Raw genomic sequence first — 18311 nt, forward strand, 5'->3', positions numbered from 1 at the left:
CTGGTCGATAGCTCGTAAACTGCTCAGGGAGTCGCTACAGATAACGAAGGACTCACCTGAGCAGGAGCGGATATACTCTAGGGCATGAAAGATGGCGACCTGCTCAGCAGTGAAAACGCTGCAGCCAGCCGGGAATGAGCGTTGTTCATAATAGTCCCCTAGAGTGAGAGCATAACCTACACGACCATCAACCATCGAACCATCAGTGTCAACAATGCCGTAGCCCTGATACGTGTCAAGGATGGTAAGAAAGCGGCGGCGTAAGGCGTCTGGAGGGAGTGAGTCCTTCGGGCCCTGTGCCAATTCAAGCTGAAGGCAAGGGTGGGGCACACACCATGGTGGTGTACACAGGGGGACCCGGAAAGGAGGTGGAAGAGGGAAGACCACAAGTCCGGAGAGAAGCTCTCTGACGCAGACTGTGATCATACAACCCGACTGGGGCCGACTGAGGGAGCAGGAGACGATAATTTGGATACCCGCCCATGCTACAAACATGTGTAGCATAAGCAGTCAGTAAACGCTGGCGCCGTAACCGCAGTGGAGGGACACCTGCCTCCACAAGTATGCTGTTCACAGGGCTGGTCCAGAAAGCACCAGTGGCAAGTTGGATTCCGCTATGAAGGATTGGGTCCAGCACCCACAACGCAGAAGGGGATGCTGAACCATAAGCAAGGCTCCCATAATCCAGACAGGACTGGATTAACGCCTGTTTGAGCTGTAAGAGGGTAGATCGGTCGGCGCCCCAGCTGGTGTGGCTCAAGCATCGCAGAGCATTAAGATGCCGCCAACACATCTGTTTAACCTGCCGAATATGTGGGAGCCAAGTCAACCGGGCATCAAAAACCACACCCAGAAACCGATGTGTCTCCACCACAGCATGAGGTTCGCCGTCAAAATAAAGCCGCGGCTCAGGGTGAACAGCGTGTGGCCAGCAGAAATGCAACCGAAAACTGGAAGCCATGCGCTAAAGCCCACGACTGGGCCTTGCGGATAGCGCCCAGAAGCTGATGTTCAGCAGCTGCAATGCCAGTAGAGCTATAGTAGAGGCAGAAGTCATCAGCATACAAGGAAGCTGAGACAGTCATTCCCACCGCCGCAGCAAGCCTGTTAATTGCAATTAAAAACAGGCAGACACTTAAGACAGACCCATGCGGTACCCCGTTCTCAGCTGGCCGGTGTGGCCGTGCGGTTCTAGGCGCTTCAGTCTGGAGCCACGTGACCGCTACGGTCGCAGGTTCGAATCCTGCCTTAGGCATGGATGTGTGTGATGTCCTTAGGTTAGTTACGTTTAAGTAGTTCTAAGTTCTAGGGGACTGATGACCACAGATGTTCAGTCCCATAGTGCTCAGAGCCATTTGAACCATTTTTTTTGAACCCCGTTCTCCTGAACTTTGGGGAACTATGGGAGGCCGTGACTTGCACGAGGAAGGTATGATGTGACAGAAAATTTCGTATGAAAATCGGCAGCGGACCCCGAAGACCCCAATCATGAAGCGTAGAGGGGATGTGATGGCTCCATGTTGTATCGTACGCCTTCCGCATGTCAAAAAAGCGACATGGTGCTGACGGCGGGCAAAGGACAGGCTCACCAGATTGTCGGCGGCAGAGCGGCCTTTACAGAACCCACCCTGAGACAGAGCCAGAAGGCCCCAAGACTCGAGTACCCAACTCAACCGCTGGCTCACCATGCTTTCAAGCAACTTGCAAAGAACATTGGTGAGGCTAATGGGGCGGCAGTTGTCCACCTCCAATGGGTTCTTACCAGGTTTCAAAACGGGGATAACAATGCTTTCCTGCCATTGCGACGGAAACTCACCCTCGACCCAGATACAGTTGTAAAGGTCGAGGAGGAATCGCTGGCAGTCCACTGAGAGGTGTTGCAGCATCTGACAGTGGATGCAATCTGGCGATGGAGCTGTATCAGAGCAAGTGACTAGGGCACCTTGGAATTCCCACTCACTGAATGGAACATTTTAGGATTCAGGATGTGTGAAAAGAAAGGCTCTGATGTTCCAACCACTCTTTAATGGAGCAGAAGGCCAGTGGGTAATTCACAGAAACGGAACTGAGAGCAAAATGGTCAGGTAAGTGGTTTGCAATTATGTCAGAGTCAGTACAAACTGCTCCATTCAGTGACAGCACAGGGATGCTGACAGGGGTCCGATAGCCATAGAAGCGCCTAATTTTGGCCCAAACCTGGAGAAATATGGAGGCCAATGGTGGAGACATACCGTTCCCAGCACTCCAGCTTGTGTTGGCGAATGATGCGGCGGGCCTGTGCACGGGGCCGTTTAAAGGCGATGAGGTTTTGTAATGAAGGATGCCGCTTGTGACGCTGGAGCGCCCGTCTGCGATCTTTAATCGCCTCGGCGATCTCTGGCTGAGGGGCCCAGAAGAATGGGGAATGGCACATTCTGGGGCAGTAACGATGCCGGTGGTGGCCGAGTGAACCACTCCATCAATGGCTTCATTAGAAAGAGGCTCACTGGCGGCAGTGGAGGAGAACAAGTCCCAGTCAGCCTTATTCGTAGCCCATCTGCAAGGGCACCCAGAAGAGTGACGCTGTAGCAGTGACAGAAAGATTGGGAAGTGGTCACTACCACACAGGTCGTCATGCACACTCCATTGGACAACGGTAAGAGGCTAGGGCTGGACATCGAAAGGTCGATGGCAGAGTACGTGCCACGCGCCACACTAAAATGTGTGAAGGCACCATCATTTAAAATGGAAAGGTCGAGCTGTGTCAATACAATCTCAATGGTGGCGCCACGACCTGTTGCCACTGACCCACCCCACATAGGGTTATGGACGTTGGAAGTCGCCCAGTAATAGGAAAGGTGGCGGCAATTGGGCTATCAGCACAGCCAGGACATGCTGCAGGACATCACCATCTGGTGGAAGATAAAGACTGCAGGCAGTAACAGCCTGTGGCTTCCACACCTGAACTGCGACAGCCTCTAAAGATGTTTGTAGAGGGACAGACTCGCTGTGAAGGTAGTGAAGGACGTAGCTGCAGACGCCACCAAATACCCTTTCATAAGCTGCCCGGTTCTTATAATAACCCCGATAGCCTCGGAGGGCGGGGGTTCACATTGCCAGAAACCAAGTTTCTTGAGGAGCAATGCAGAGGAAAGGGTGAAGGCTGAGAGGTTGTCAGAGCTCAGCAAGACGGTGGAAGAAACCACCGCAGTTCCATTGGAGGATGAAATTGTCCATGCCCAAGAAAGGCGTGAAGGGACTGGGGAGACAGATTACGTCTCCTGGTCACCTGCTGCCACCGATTGAGTACCGGTGCAACTGCTATCCATTGCGTCTGAGGGACTGGCGAGATCCGGGTCCTCAGCAGACGCCAGAATCTCCACCTCATCCTCAGACGCAGAGCTGGAAGGTTGCGGTCGCGTGGGTGCCACCGCGAGTTCCTTGGACTTAGAGATCTTCTCCTTGGATTTCTCATGCTGTTCCTTGGGTTTCACAGGCTGGGAGGGCTTCACCAATTCAGGCTGGGAGGGCTTCACCGATTCAGTCTCCGGGACAGAGGAAGATCGCGAAGCCCTAAGACCAGATGGTTGTGGGCACTTATGCCACTGTCGGGCGTGAGCCTTCCCGTTTGTGGAAACCTGGGAAGGTAGGGACGCAAGGGACCCTTTGCGAGCGTGAGAAGCTGAAGAAGTTGGACGCTCCTCCGGCTTAGAAGCGGGGACGGACGTCCCCAATGGGTGGGGGGTGTTGCTCCCAAGGTAGGTGGTGTAAGAGCAACAGGGGGTATAGTGCCCTCTAAGGGCAAGGGGGCAGGTACTGTACAGTTCGGCTATCCGACTGGAAGTCGCGGAACTGATGGGGCTAACACAGTCGTCGTTGCAGCGGCATAGGAGGGAGTCATTCGCACAGGGTGTAGTCGTTCATATTTCCTCTTAGCCTCAGTATAGGTCAGTCGGTCCAGGGTCTTATATTTCATAATTTTGCGCTCTTTCTGTAAGATCCTGCAGTCTAGCAAGCAAGGCGAATGATGCTCTCCACAGTTGACACAGATGGGAGGCGGGGCAGATGGAGCATTGGGATGTGGTGGGCGTCCGCAATCTCGACATTGTGAGGCTGGATGTACAGACATATGCCCCAACTTCCAGAACTTAAAGCACCATATCGGGGGAGGGATATAGGGCTTGACATCACAACTGTAGACCATCACCTTGACCTTCTATGGCAATGTATCACCCTCAAAGGCCAAGATGAAGGCACAAGTAGCAACCTGATTATCCCTCAGACCTCGATGAACGCGCCGGACGAAATGAACACCTCGACGCTCTAAGTTGGCGCGCAGCTAGTCATCAGACTGCAAAAGTAGGTCACTATGGAAAATAATACTCTGGACCATATTTAAACTCTTATGTGGTGTGATGGTAACGTTAACATCCCCCAACTTGTCACAAGCAAGTAACCTGCGTGACTGGGCAGAGGATGCCATTTTTATCAAAACTGACCCAGAGCGCATTTTGGACAAGCCCTCAACCTTCCCAAACTTGTCCTCTAAATGCTCTACAAAGAACTGAGGCTTGGTTGGCATGAAAGTCTCCCCATCAGCTCCCGTACAAACTAGGAACCGGGGCGAATAACTGTTACTGCCATCCTGAGACTTACACTCCACCCACGGTGTGGCCAGGGAGGGGAACGTTTTCGGATCGTATTTCTGAGCGTTAAATTGAGCATGAGAACGCTTAGAGACTGCTGGCGGCTGGCCACCAGCGAGAGATGATGTACCACGCTTCATTGCGGGTCATCCGCCCTGATGCCACCCACTCTGACCAAAGGCCCTCTCCATGGGCGCCACCCAGCCTCAGCAAGGGCCACCTGGCAGGATGGGCATTGCCGGGAGCCCCGATGCCCCAGGGAGATATGCATCTACTCCTTGGCATACGTGGGGAGTTAACGGCACAGGCATCAGTAGAGCGATCCCTGTGTTGTCAGGGGGCTACAACCAACAGGGTACATGGCGGCCCCACCACAACGGACTGGCTACCGTGCTGGATTTTAGATGCAAAATGTCCAAGGTCGTCGTCTCAGCAAAAAGCAACACTGCACAGAGGATAGTGGTAATCGCACCCAGGAATGTATCCACGCCCAAGAGATGGAAAACGAGCGGGAAAGCATTGCGACGACGAGAAAGCCAGTTAAAGTTCTCAACGCACGACGCATACAGTGCACCATGTAAGGCGCCCTTCCCCAATTGGCTCGCTCTTCGGAAGAATTTAGAAAGATGGAGGTCAAACCCGAGAGGGGATCATCACATAAGGCCGAAACTTTTGAGACTCCTTTTAGTCGCCTCTTACGACAGGCAGGAATACCACGGGCCTATTCTTGCCCCAGGACCCGCAGGGTGTCACGGCTTGGCCGACCAGCGCCATAGACGCTAGTTTCTTGGAACAATTTTTTTTGAGACATTTGGTCATCAGGAGCTCCCACTGCTGCCACTTTCATATCTGGTCAAATCCTGCGTATACCACAAACTGGACGAAGTTGGTGATGACTATTAGTTGTAGTCCGCTTGACAGTAAATTTGTGTGATAAAGTTTTAAAGCGTACGAATGAAAGTTACTATTATTCCCGTCTGATAATACTCATTTCATAGCTTTTCAGAATATAGGAGGCATGCAGTTTTTTTGTAATTCTTTCGAAGCAGTTCCACTAGAGCTACGCTTTCTCTAGTAAGCAAAATAGAGAAAGTAAAGAAAGCAAGAAAATTACGAAAAAATGTGGGAAAGTTGCGGTCTTAGTGTTTCAGGCAGAATTCAATCTGTAGCTCACTGTAGTTTGTGCCACAAGAACGAAAACCTTTTTATGTGTTTTCAGTTAAGGTAATTCCTTATTCTACTGCTAGCAACATCTGCGTAATTGATTTGTTTTCCATTATTAACCAATAGTAAAACTTGAACATTTTTACAACGCATAATGGTGCAGTGATTTACTGAAAATATAAGCGCATTTATGCACATATAAAATTTTTAATACACTTTCAAAGTAGCAGATCGTAGTCGTCGTTCACATATATGTTTTCTACCTAGTCCATCAGAATGTAAATCACAGTTTGATGTTATAAATAACTGATTAACCATCAGGTTATTCGCGCTCGAAATGTGCGTCTTCTCTTTCCTGTCACACCTTTCTTGATCTACGTTTCTCATGCAGAGCGGTATCACCCTCCCCGTGCCGCTATTAAATTTTACCGGTCGGAATCCTAGCAAGGGGACGTTGGTTGAGTGCTTTCGATAACCATCTAACTGTGCTCATGCTCATCTGAAGCCGGAAATCTCTCTGAAAGTTAGTTTGAAAGGTACAATAACCCTAACTGCTCTCTAGTCCACATCTGGCTTCGACCTTGTCCAAAGATACACTTCTGGAGGTCAGTTGTTTGTATTATAACACTGGGTGCATGTTTCTTCTGAAAAAATAACATTTCAATCACGTTTATTACGTTGTTAATCAAACATGTTTTGGCCCATTTTTCTATGAATAATTGTTGCCTGAAATATCCTGAAAATAATGATTGTAAATGCTGCAGCTACAAATACGTAATAAAACTAGGATAAACACATTTAGGACTCTTTATTTCATAGTTACACGATAAGCGTGAACAGCCTGAAAGTCACCAGACTCACCATGTCCGCTACATAATGGGAACCTTAGTGCCTAATTCAGTGACGCTCGGTCGAATCCTAGATTTGGGATGACGTAGTGTTTTACAGTTTCCTATCACCAGAATAAGGGCCAATGTTTTGGGTTGAGTGCTACCTCTGTTTTTACTACTGGAATTTGGGTATGTGATACATATAACAACAGTACAAACTTCTTAATGGGAGGAATGACTGCAGCAAAAAACGGAAAACTTTACTTTCTTGATCCTTTCATTGAAATATGGAGTATTTCGTACGTAATTCCAAATGTCTGTAAATGATGAGCTTGAAATCCACCGACGAAATTTCGGAAGTTCTTCAGCAAATATTTTCTGATTATTTTGGTACATGGGACCGTAGTTTCCGCTGCCTTGTTGCAGAGTCGTCAGGTAGCAGTGGACTGGTCAGGGTGGTTCTTTTCCATGGCCAACTAGACTACCAGACATTGCACCAATGGATTTCTTCTTCTCGTGGCATGTGAAGAGCGAATTTTACTTGACTCTGAGCAATTCATACGATTCGTGGACGAGGTTGCTAAGGTTAGTATGCCTAAGTCTACAGATCCTGGGCGTGTATGGCAGCCGATGATGCGTCACTGTACACTCTGTAGTGACCATGATGGTTCACATTTTGAATAATACTTCGAAAGGGTGTTAAGTGTATGAAAAAGCATAAACTATGCCCATAAGTAGTGATATAAACTGATATTTTATGATATGTAGAACACGTACTTTTAATTCCCCGGAAGACGAGCTCGATATCACTATATGACTCGTTAATTAAATACGTTGTACTCACGTAGCACGCACTTACACATAATCAGTGTAATCAAAAGAAATGGGATTGCATATTCAACAAGAGTGTACAGTGCAAGAGTGTACTGGCTCACAAATGAAATAGGTTACTTTAAATATGCCTTCCGCTTGTACCATACACCTGTACGATGATTCTCCTCGCATGTGTAAACGCAGATTCCGAATGCAGAAAATACTGGTTATCAGAGTGATCATTTAAACTACCCCTTTGAACATAATATCGTAGTAGTTCACAAATACAGCACACTGTTTCAAAACAGCAGCCAGCAACGCAGTATACATAGCCCTAAGTAGACGTACTTAGCATGCAGGAAAAATTCTACTCCTTATTATTGATAATACTCAGTGACAGCTCAGTAGTTGGACGTCTCAATCTGAGCGACTGTGACTCGTTTAGTTAACTTACGTTTTAAGGCAACAAGATGGCGGTCAGCAACGTGGCACAATCTAGGGGTTACGTACAAAGAGTGATATGCTCAGGCAGATTAATTCGTAATAAGTAGGTTTAACAAGAAATATATTGACTTTAAATACAAGATCAAAGCTTCACAGCTTCATAGAGATATTCCAACCTACAGTTCGAAAATTTAGATTTACCTGCAGAAACATACATCGCCTGTGCAACATCTTATTCAAATATTTTGAAAAGTTAAACTTTACTCTTCAGGAGCGAGTTCACATATGAATTTATAATAGCATGGTGAGAAAGAAGGTAATATGTGATGCAAAAGCCAACATCCGCGAAGTTTGGCCTACCCGGTTCCTCATGCATTGTTATGTCTCTACAACAGCAAGTACCTCCTCCAGACAAAGACAGCATGCTTCTAAACATCGGAGCACGACACAAAGCGCCTCTTCGACTAGGACTACAAAGTTTTAACAAGTGACCAAGAAATATGGCGTACTACTTTGAAACGAGAAGGACAGCATGTCCCAACACCCGCGAAAGAATACTATTGGTAGAGAGAAAACCTACTCACGAAAGACTTTAAGTGTGTCACAGTGATCAAGCAAAGAGGTTGGTCAAGACCTTGTATCGATAAATCGGAACTGGATAGAGCAAGTCCTCAAACCGTGATGCACGAAAAGACAAAATACACTTCAACGAAGTGAAAGAGCTAAGAAAACATGGTCCTTACAGCCTGTAAGGGAACAGTACTGTGTTTGTCATGCACTGTACTGTACATTCACAGATCAGACTTAACACACTTTAGTGAAAGTGTATGTGTCTCGTCTGACTGTTGTGGCCTTATTCTGTGTTCTGTGTCAGATGTTTTAGTGATTGCACGTTGCAGGCCTTTCCATTATTGTGAAGTTATTTTCACAAAATGAAGGCAATTTGAGTTACAACCAAATAAAACATGTTTTTCATCATTATTCCGTAACGAGCAACACGCGAATATGGGTACCATATATAAATAAAATCAGAAAAATCATCTTGAACAACCTCCGAAACTTTATCGGCAAATTCCCGGTTCACTATGAATATTACGGTGATGTGACTTTGCCAGTCAAGTTAAACCAGTTTCAGAATGTATTGTTGTGTGAGGCAAAATGAAAGTAATATACTGAAAGCTTTGGATACAGTAACTATGAGTAATGGACATGTAAGATGCATATCGTTAGCGTAGCGTGTTTCCTTCACGCATGCGGAGGCGTTTGCTGCGAAAAGTTAGAAAAATGGGATCCACGATGTAGAGTGATGGAAGCTTGGCTCGCTCGTCAGAGCACGAAACGGGTTGTGCAGCTAGAAACTTTGTTCAAGTGCTTAAAGGCCATTATTGTTGTGCATATACATGTGGGCTCCGTAATCGGGCAAAAGATACGTACATTGCAGTGACTAGTGCGTGCTGTAATCTTAAATCCCCGAGCATCTGCCGCGATGCGTTTACTGTACGAGCAAAACTGTAATTATGCTCACGAATTGACAATCAGCGGATGTGAGTGGTTAGTTTGTGAAAGTGAGTTAGATTTATGTATGAGAATAACGTGTAAGCAGTACACCCCTGAAAAAGAACTGTTTCTGAGTATGTTTGAATTTAACTGGAACTGTGTTACCTAAATCAGTAAAAGCAGGTACATTCATTACTTTCGTGTCCAACTTTTTACTATCGGAATACATGAATCTATTCCCAGACAAAGTTCTCGACCATAGCAGGATAATACCAAATACAGGTGGCTGTGCTAACTGGAAGGAGGTAGGCAACATTGTTACTGTGGAAAGTGCGTTCTAAATCTTCTACTGCACTGTATTTTCAATGCAGGCTAAAACGTTAACACTAAGCCCACATCTTGTCTTGGTGACAACTGGAGCTACGATGTTTCCGGTTCGGGGAGAGACGTTCTCTCCTTGGATACACGCTGACGAGATTTCTGGCAGTTGTCTTGTAAATAAGCAACTCTGCAAGGAAAGTGATGATAGAGAGCACCAGCCCTAATATGAGCAGCGCGAACTCGCCCTGGACGTGTCCCAGCCGCAGCTTCGTTGGGCCGTCTCCAGCGTGCGACGAGGACGACGAGATGGCCGTCTGCACCGCCAGCTGCACGCGGGCGGCCATCCACTGGCGAGACACCTGCGAAAACGAAGAGTAGTTGGAGCTCATGGTGCCCTCAACGTCGAGGCAGTTAATGAACAGGTACTAGGCACTGGAACATGGACAAGGTAACAATGGGCTGATTGGAAATTTAAGAAATTCAAGAACCTACTCGAGGGATTCACGTGAATCGATCAGGGAAACCACAAGAAACTTTATCTGTGGTTACCAACAGGTGAAGGGGCCAGCATTTCTTTTAAATGGAAGTCCTGTATCGCCATCACTGCGTCATATCGATCATTACCACGGCGAAAATAATTAGGGAACGCTGAACAGTTGGATTTTGGGAAGTAATTCTTTGTGGCCGTATAACGGATTCTCCAGACAAGAGATTATTAGACGAAATAATCACTATTTGACCAGTTCAGTTGCTGTTCCATTACATAAATTCGAACATACTCTTTGGGTATTTGGTTTTATAGAACTGCAGAAAATCAATCTCGGTTCTTAAGAAATTTAGCATTAAAACACACATCTGGGAAAGATCAATTTGTGTTGAAGAATGACATATAGGGAGCGAAAAGTATTCTTTAACTTGTGCGAAACCATGACTCCAGTTGACGTGTAGAAGGACAAGACCAAGAAACAATTGTTGAGGAAGGAGTAAGATGTAGTTGAAAGCTTCCACAAATGTAGATTAAGTAACCAATGAAGGAAACAAAAAAGAAATTTAGAAACGGAATTAAAGTTTAGTGAGAATAAACAAAATCTTTGATGTTTCCCGATAACATTGCAATTCTGTCAGAGAGGGCCAAGGATTTGAAGGATCAACTAAACAAAATAAATAAACTCTTGAAAAGAGGTTATAAGATAAATACCAACAAAAGTAAACAAAGGTAATGGTGATGTGGTGGGAATGAAATTTGTAAATAATACAATAAAAGCAGTAAATATATTTTACTATTTCGGCATCAAAATACCCCCCATGGCAGAAGTAGCGAGAGTATAAGATGCAGACTGGCAATAACCAGAAAAACCTTTTTCAAAAGGTAAAAAACTGTTAACATCGAATTTGAATTTGAGTGTTAGGAAGCCTTTTCCGCTGGCGTTTGTCTGGACTGTAGCCTTATATGGAAGTGAAACCTGAACGAGAAGCAGATCAGACGAGAGGATAGCAGAAGCTTTTGAAAAGTGCTGCAACGGCAGAATGCTGCAGATTATGTGGGTAGATTGTAACACTAGTGAAGAAGTGCTAAACTGAAGTTGGGAGAAAAGAAATTCGTTCAAATTACGACTAAAAGTGGGAATCTGTTGATGAGACACTTCCTTGAACATGGCAGGAAAGGTAGAGGAACAAAACATTAGAGAGAAAGACCAATGGTTGACTACACTAAGCAGGTTTAGATGCATGAGGGTTGCAAAGGTAGTGGAGAGATGCATAGGCTTGGAGGGCTGCGTTAAACCAGTCTTCGGACTGATCACAACGACAACGACAACAACTAAAACATCAACGGCACTTTTACAAAATAACACTCGTTAAAATTTTCGGAACTGCAGGTTCATAATTCACAATTTTATCTGATGATTCATTGTACGACACTAGCCCAGCGGAGATTTGTTGTGGAAATTGACAGTCTACAGTATTTTCATCTTCTTTGATTTATGTGATTTTATTTGTGTGTCCTTTAGTCTAGTTACTTTCTGTCACAACGATACCTACTAAATGATTTACAGCCGTTGATGCATCGTATTCATGCCAACGCAGTACACGTAAACGTGTAAGACATCACTGATGGCGGCTCCAAGCCAGTGAAAAGTTCTCGACGGTTTCTTTTAGTGGACTGTCAGAATTGTGATAGTTTCCTTCTTTGTCTTTCGAGAAATACACTCCTGGAAATTGAAATAAGAACACCGTGAATTCATTGTCCCAGGAAGGGGAAACTTTATTGACACATTCCTGGGGTCAGATACATCACATGATCACACTGACAGAACCACAGGCACATAGACACAGGCAACAGAGCATGCACAATGTCGGCACTAGTACAGTGTATATCCACCTTTCGCAGCAATGCAGGCTGCTATTCTCCCATGGAGACGATCGTAGAGATGCTGGATGTAGTCCTGTGGAACGGCTTGCCATGCCATTTCCACCTGGCGCCTCAGTTGGACCAGCGTTCGTGCTGGACGTGCAGACCGCGTGAGACGACGCTTCATCCAGTCCCGAACATGCTCAATGAGGGACAGATCCGGAGATCTTGCTGGCCAGGGTTGTTGACTTACACCTTCTAGAGCACGTTGGGTGGCACGGGATACATGCGGACGTGCATTGTCCTGTTGGAACAGCAAGTTCCCTTGCCGGTCTAGGAATGGTAGAACGATGGGTTCGATGACGGTTTGGATGTACCGTGCACTATTCAGTGTCCCCTCGACGATCACCAGTGGTGTACGGCCAGTGTAGGAGATCGCTCCCCACACCATGATGCCGGGTGTGTGCCTCGGTCGTATGCAGTCCTGATTGTGGCGCTCACCTGCACGGCGCCAAACACGCATACGACCATCATTGGCACCAAGGCAGAAGCGACTCTCATCGCTGAAGACGACACGTCTCCATTCGTCCCTCCATTCACGCCTGTCGCGACACCACTGGAGGCGGGCTGCACGATGTTGGGGCGTGAGCGGAAGACGGCCTAACGGTGTGCGGGACCGTAGCCCAGCTTCATGGAGACGGTTGCGAATGGTCCTCGCCGATACCCCAGGAGCAACAGTGTCCCTAATTTGCTGGGAAGTGGCGGTGCGGTCCCCTACGGCACTGCGTAGGATCCTACGGTCTTGGCGTGCATCCGTGCGTCGCTGCGGTCCGGTCCCAGGTCGACGGGCACGTGCACCTTCCGCCGACCACTGGCGACAACATCGATGTACTGTGGAGACCTCACGCCCCACGTGTTGAGCAATTCGGCGGTACGTCCACCCGGCCTCCCGCATGCCCACTATACGCCCTCGCTCAAAGTCCGTCAACAGCACATACGGTTCACGTCCACGCTGTCGCGGCACGCTACCAGTGTTAAAGACTGCGATGGAGCTCCGTATGCCACGGCAAACTGGCTGACACTGATGGCGGCGGTGCACAAATGCTGCGCAGCTAGCGCCATTCGACGGCCAACACCGCGGTTCCTGGTGTGTCCGCTGTGCCGTGCGTGTGATCATTGCTTGTACATCCCTCTCGCAGTGTCCGGAGCAAGTATGGTGGGTCTGACACACCGGTGTCAATGTGTTCTTTTTTCCATTTCCAGGAGTGTATATTACGTGTAAGAACTTACAAGGTATCAGCCTGGTTTTCGTGTAAGAATGGTCTGGAAGGTAAAGCGCTTTTCGCGTTGGTGCAATGATGCGTAATCTTTGTTGCCAGTCTGATCGTTCCTTGTGTTCATGAGGCTGAATATGTTTTCTTACTATAATCTTCCCTGCACGCACAATAAGACAGGGCGATTGGAATGGATGCGGTCAGTCTCTGTGTACTTGAGGATACGCGTTACAGTTCCGAAGTTTGAACGCTCCCCTCCTGTGTGGGTGGTAATAGGATATTGTTGCAAGTTTGACTGGTAACATGGAGATGTTATAAGGTTTAGGATTTTGCCTGGGTTTGTCCTCTGATTGAAGGACAAGTAATAAATATCTGTTGCTTCTCTCGCTGTCGCCATGGACGAATTTCCCACGTGTAGAAAGCAATGTGTTAATATCGAGTTCAATGTGTCACCCCTGTCGCTATTTAACAAGGAAAATCGTCAAACAGCCGTTTGATTAAAGAAGTTATTTTATTTTACAACATGCCAACTAGACGCCCTATATGCACCTCTTGTGGAAACTTTCTAATGCATCGATGTTTTCATTTTGGAGCAATGAAATTCTGGACGTCGTGAATTCCTATTTCAAGTGCTCCCTTCGAAGACCTGGCAACAGCTGAACCCGCCTGCAGTCAGTAAGTTTACAAATAAGATATTTCCTTTGTACAATTATGGCTACATGATAGTCATTTACATAAATGGATTTTCTTTAAACCTTGACCTACAACAAAATTCGATAAATGTCTCGCAGCCAAGCAGCGATATTAGCTATTGAGTACTTCATCTGTAAAGTAGACGGAGTTCTCAAGCAGAAGACATGATCGATTAGCTTGATGGCTTCGTACCGTGCTCTTTTCTGTGCAAGAGTAACGTTAAGTAGTGGGTGGTGTACACAGTGCTACATTTATGAGGAGGGAGAGTAGATTAGTGCTCAGCGTCCCGTCGACAACAAGGTCAATTGAGACGAAGCAGAAGCTCCGATTAGGGAAAGTTGGAGAAGGAAATCAGCCGTGCTCCTTCAATGAAACCAATACCGTATCTGCCTGAAGTGATTTAGGGAAATCACGGATAACATAAACCAGGATGGCCAGAGTTGTGGCGATTCGTGAATGAGTCGTTCATTTGAACGACTCTAAATAAAGAATCGTAAGAATCGAATCGTGATACGGGCGAATCGTCGTTCAAAAGAATCATAAGAACGATTGCGTATTTCCGAGTCATGACGATTCCAAGTTCCAACGATTCATCGATTCTTAGTACGCTATTCTTCGAAGGCAACTTCCGAATCATGCCGAATGATTACGACCGCCAGATGGCAGTCAAGTGGAGGATGCGTGTGAACAAAGGAAGCAATTTTGCACCACCTTTCGCACAAATCGACTCCTCTTTCCTGGCATGCTGAAATAAAACAATAGATGCAATCAAATCAAATGTGACCTTTCATCAATTAAGGCATTACACGTATAAATCGAGAATCACACTTGTAACGTTATTTGCATGTTTACTCATAAATAAACTATTTCTGGCATATCTTATCATGACACAGTTCGATTCTAACCCCATTGAAAATTCCAGACATCTCCTGCCATCTGTGAGTAAGATGTAGAACTTTTTGCATTCCGTAAGAATCGTGCCATCGCAGACTAGAATGAATCATGAAAGAATCGTGAACGAATCGTAGGAATCGATTCGCAATGTGAGATTGAATCGTAGGAATCGAATCGGGAAAAAGAATCGTGTTGCCCAACTCTACCGGACGCGGCTTTGAACCGTCGTCCTCCCGATTGCGAGTCTTGTGTGCTAACCACAGCGCCAACTGGCTCGGTTTATATTAATGAATGAAATTGTTATTTTCATATGCGAGTATGAGCACCGGACATTATCACTATAGCTCGTTACTGTGCAATGGAAACTGTATGTTTGGAATTGGCCCAGAAATTTATTCACTATGCCTTCAATGAATTGAAGATAGTAGTTAGTTTCCAAATGATTTCAACTCCGAAAGGAACATTTACTCACAGAAAAATTTTTATGAACCCAAGCATTTGAGAAGGCAATCTTCTAGCAAATATACGCCGAAAGATGCTGAGGAAAATTTGTTTGCAGAAAGAGGAACGCGACCTCTCCATGACGGCAAACTAGCAATACATAGATTGAAATCAATATGCAGCTTCCTCAATAATACGTCACAGGAGATCAATGAAATCGTTTGGTAGAGACAACACATTCACGAAAACTGCGTGACACTTGCAGAAAGCTTGTGGGATTTAGGTGACAGAGTTTCGAAAGTTCCGGTAATAGTGAAAAGTGTGTACGGGCAGAACATTGCCTAATCTCATAGAAAACGCTGCAAGTAAAATTCGCACTGTGATACAAGAGGCATATGTGACAATCAATGTAACCGTTGCCTAACGTGGTGATCTGGGGATGATTTACATGAGGCTGAATAAATAGTGTTATGTTTTGGTAGCTTATTAACGATCAATTACAGGGTAGTGAATTTATTAACAAAGTAGACTACTTACTCGCATAAGAAGGTACTGAATGAGCGCCCACTGTTTCGCTCGCGTAGACTGTATGGCCTGCAGGGATTTTTTCTTGATTTTATTTAATCGAACTCACTAATTGCAACACCTTCTAAGCTTTTCAAGCTAATCAAGGCCATATAAGCATGGTCTTTTCCGGATGTACTTCTGACCAAAATGCGATTTTTCTAGCTGGAGTCCGAAGGTTTTGTTAATCAAGTCTTTTGCACTCTCTAGGAGATATTTCCATAGCAAGTTTTATCCCCCAAAAAATATTTTGTTATATCTCACCAAGAAGTGAAATACCAATTTTCTAAAATTTAGCTTAAAATTTTTTTAATGTAACGAAATATTTTTTAAAAAGTTTTCATTTCCTGTTGCACTCCCACAGAGGGTATATTTCCAGAAACATCGAAATACTTTTTTTTTTAAATTTCCAACCGAGTAGTTAAATACCAGTTGTCACAGATGTAACTTTAAAAATCCTTTAGCAATTTTTTTTCAGTGAAACTATTACCCACTAATTTGGCCCCTTAATGGCTGACTTTCCAAAAATGCTGGAACACGTGCTTTTTCTTTTCTGATTGAGAAACGAAATACCAGTTTTCTTAGTTCTAGCTTCAAAGTACCCTTGATATCGACATACGTTCAAAGAGCCTTTCATCCCTAGTTTCAGCCCCTTAGGAACAGACTTTCGGACAACCCCATATTAAAAGATGCCTACAATATAAGATCCACAGTTTCTCCAAACTTCAAGCTGCTATCCTTAGCGGTTTGTGGCGGGCCATGATGAGTCAAGTGAATCAGTGTGACCCTATTTCAACACCTTAGGGGCAGAATTTCCAAAAACCGTGAAACACATATACTTTCATCTCCAACCAATAACTCAAACACCAGTTTTCAAAGATTTAGCTCTAAAATGCTTTCGAAACCAAATACTTTTATAAAAGATTTTAATCCGTATTTAATCACCTTAGGGTTGAGTTTCCAAAAACAGGAACATTTCTAACACAGAAGCCAAATACAAATTGTCATAGATTTACCTTAAAAAAATGCTTGCACAACAAAATACTTCCATAAAACCCTTCAATCACCCGTTTCACCCTCATAGGGGTTGAATTTCTAAAAACAGTGAACACCTATTTTTTATTTGTTACTGAGAAGCCAAATTTGAATTTTCACAAACTTAACTTTAAAAATACTTTGATGATAAAATATTTTCGTAAAAAGTCTCACCTTCTATTTCACCCCTTAGGAGTTCAGTTTACAAAAACACTTAAACAGGTACTTTGTTTATTTGTAACCGAGAAGTCAAATACCAGTGGCAGTAGTCGTAGCTTTAAAAATACTTTAGAAGTTCTTTAATACTGATTTTCGTAGGTCTACCTTCAAAATTACCTTAATACCGGCTTCCTTCAAAAAAAAAAAAACTTCATCCCTATTTCATCCCTCACGGTTGGAATTTAGAAAAATTCCCTCTTAAATGTCGCTAAAGTATAAGATCCACAAATTTCAAGTTTCCCTCCTTACTGGTTTGGGGTGGGTGATGAGTCAGCCAGTCAGTAAGGTCACTGCCTCTTATGAACAGATGAGATTAGATGTGGAAGTATGTGTTATACATACCGACTATTTTTAAAATTAATTAATTGTAATCTATAAATTTTGATGCAAAAATTATCTTTCTTGTCAGGAAAACACCTTCGCAGAAGGAATAAGACCTGTGCTATGCGGTCAGCAAAATGAACAACACAAAACACAGGATAATTCCGTCAAACCTCAGACGCAAATGCACTGTGATGTTGTTGCCGTCGCTGCGGGAACCGTTCAGTATATCTCGGTGCAGTTCTTCCATTGGCTACGCATGCAGTAGCTGCATATCGGCCAAATATTCATCAATAAACCCACGCGAACTGCTGAGTACTACCTATGTGTACTGTTTACGAACAGAATAAGCAGCTGGTGCTGACTGAATACAAGCGTGGAGGCGAAGACTAAGGTGCACGTTTCTGTTTTCAACAGCAAATAATCTGAGTGAATGGAAGAAGTTTGTTTCCAAGCGAAACAAGCAGCGCGTGTATTTAATGGTTGTACTTAGTGGTCGTTTTGACCTACTTCGACTGAAAATCTTTGCTAACATCTCGTTACGAGGAGAGCTGTCAGCTTCCATCAGTGGAAGAGCCCTGGACAGCAGTTTACACACAGCGCCATTCGAAGCGCTTTTCATTTTTCACGCCAAGTAATCTTGCTCTTCCGTTATCTGCTACTCTCGGTGCACGGAAACCGAAATATTCTTTAAGCGTTTTTTCAGACTGCTCTCCACCGTGTTGAAGCAGTTGGACTTACGTTGAGTTAGTTGCCAGAAACAAAAAGCCTTGCGCCGTAATTCTTCTCCGTAGCGAGCACCTGTGTGCGATTATATTTTATTACA

The 18311-nt window shown here is 45.1% G+C and overlaps 1 protein-coding gene across 1 annotated transcript in view; it reads right to left on the bottom strand.

The window, feature by feature from the left end:
• Positions 1–9759: 9759 nt before the first annotated feature.
• The window catches only part of LOC126159705 (uncharacterized), a 113899-nt gene continuing 105347 nt past the window's right edge, over positions 9760–18311 (bottom strand). The window contains exon 6 of the mRNA XM_049916569.1: positions 9760–10053. Coding sequence (XP_049772526.1) covers positions 9760–10053 — 294 coding nt within the window. The remainder of the gene's footprint in view (positions 10054–18311) is intronic.

The sequence above is a fragment of the Schistocerca cancellata genome, chromosome 2 (genome assembly GCF_023864275.1).
Source record: "Schistocerca cancellata isolate TAMUIC-IGC-003103 chromosome 2, iqSchCanc2.1, whole genome shotgun sequence".
In the NCBI taxonomy this organism is placed as follows: Eukaryota; Metazoa; Arthropoda; class Insecta; order Orthoptera; family Acrididae; genus Schistocerca; species Schistocerca cancellata.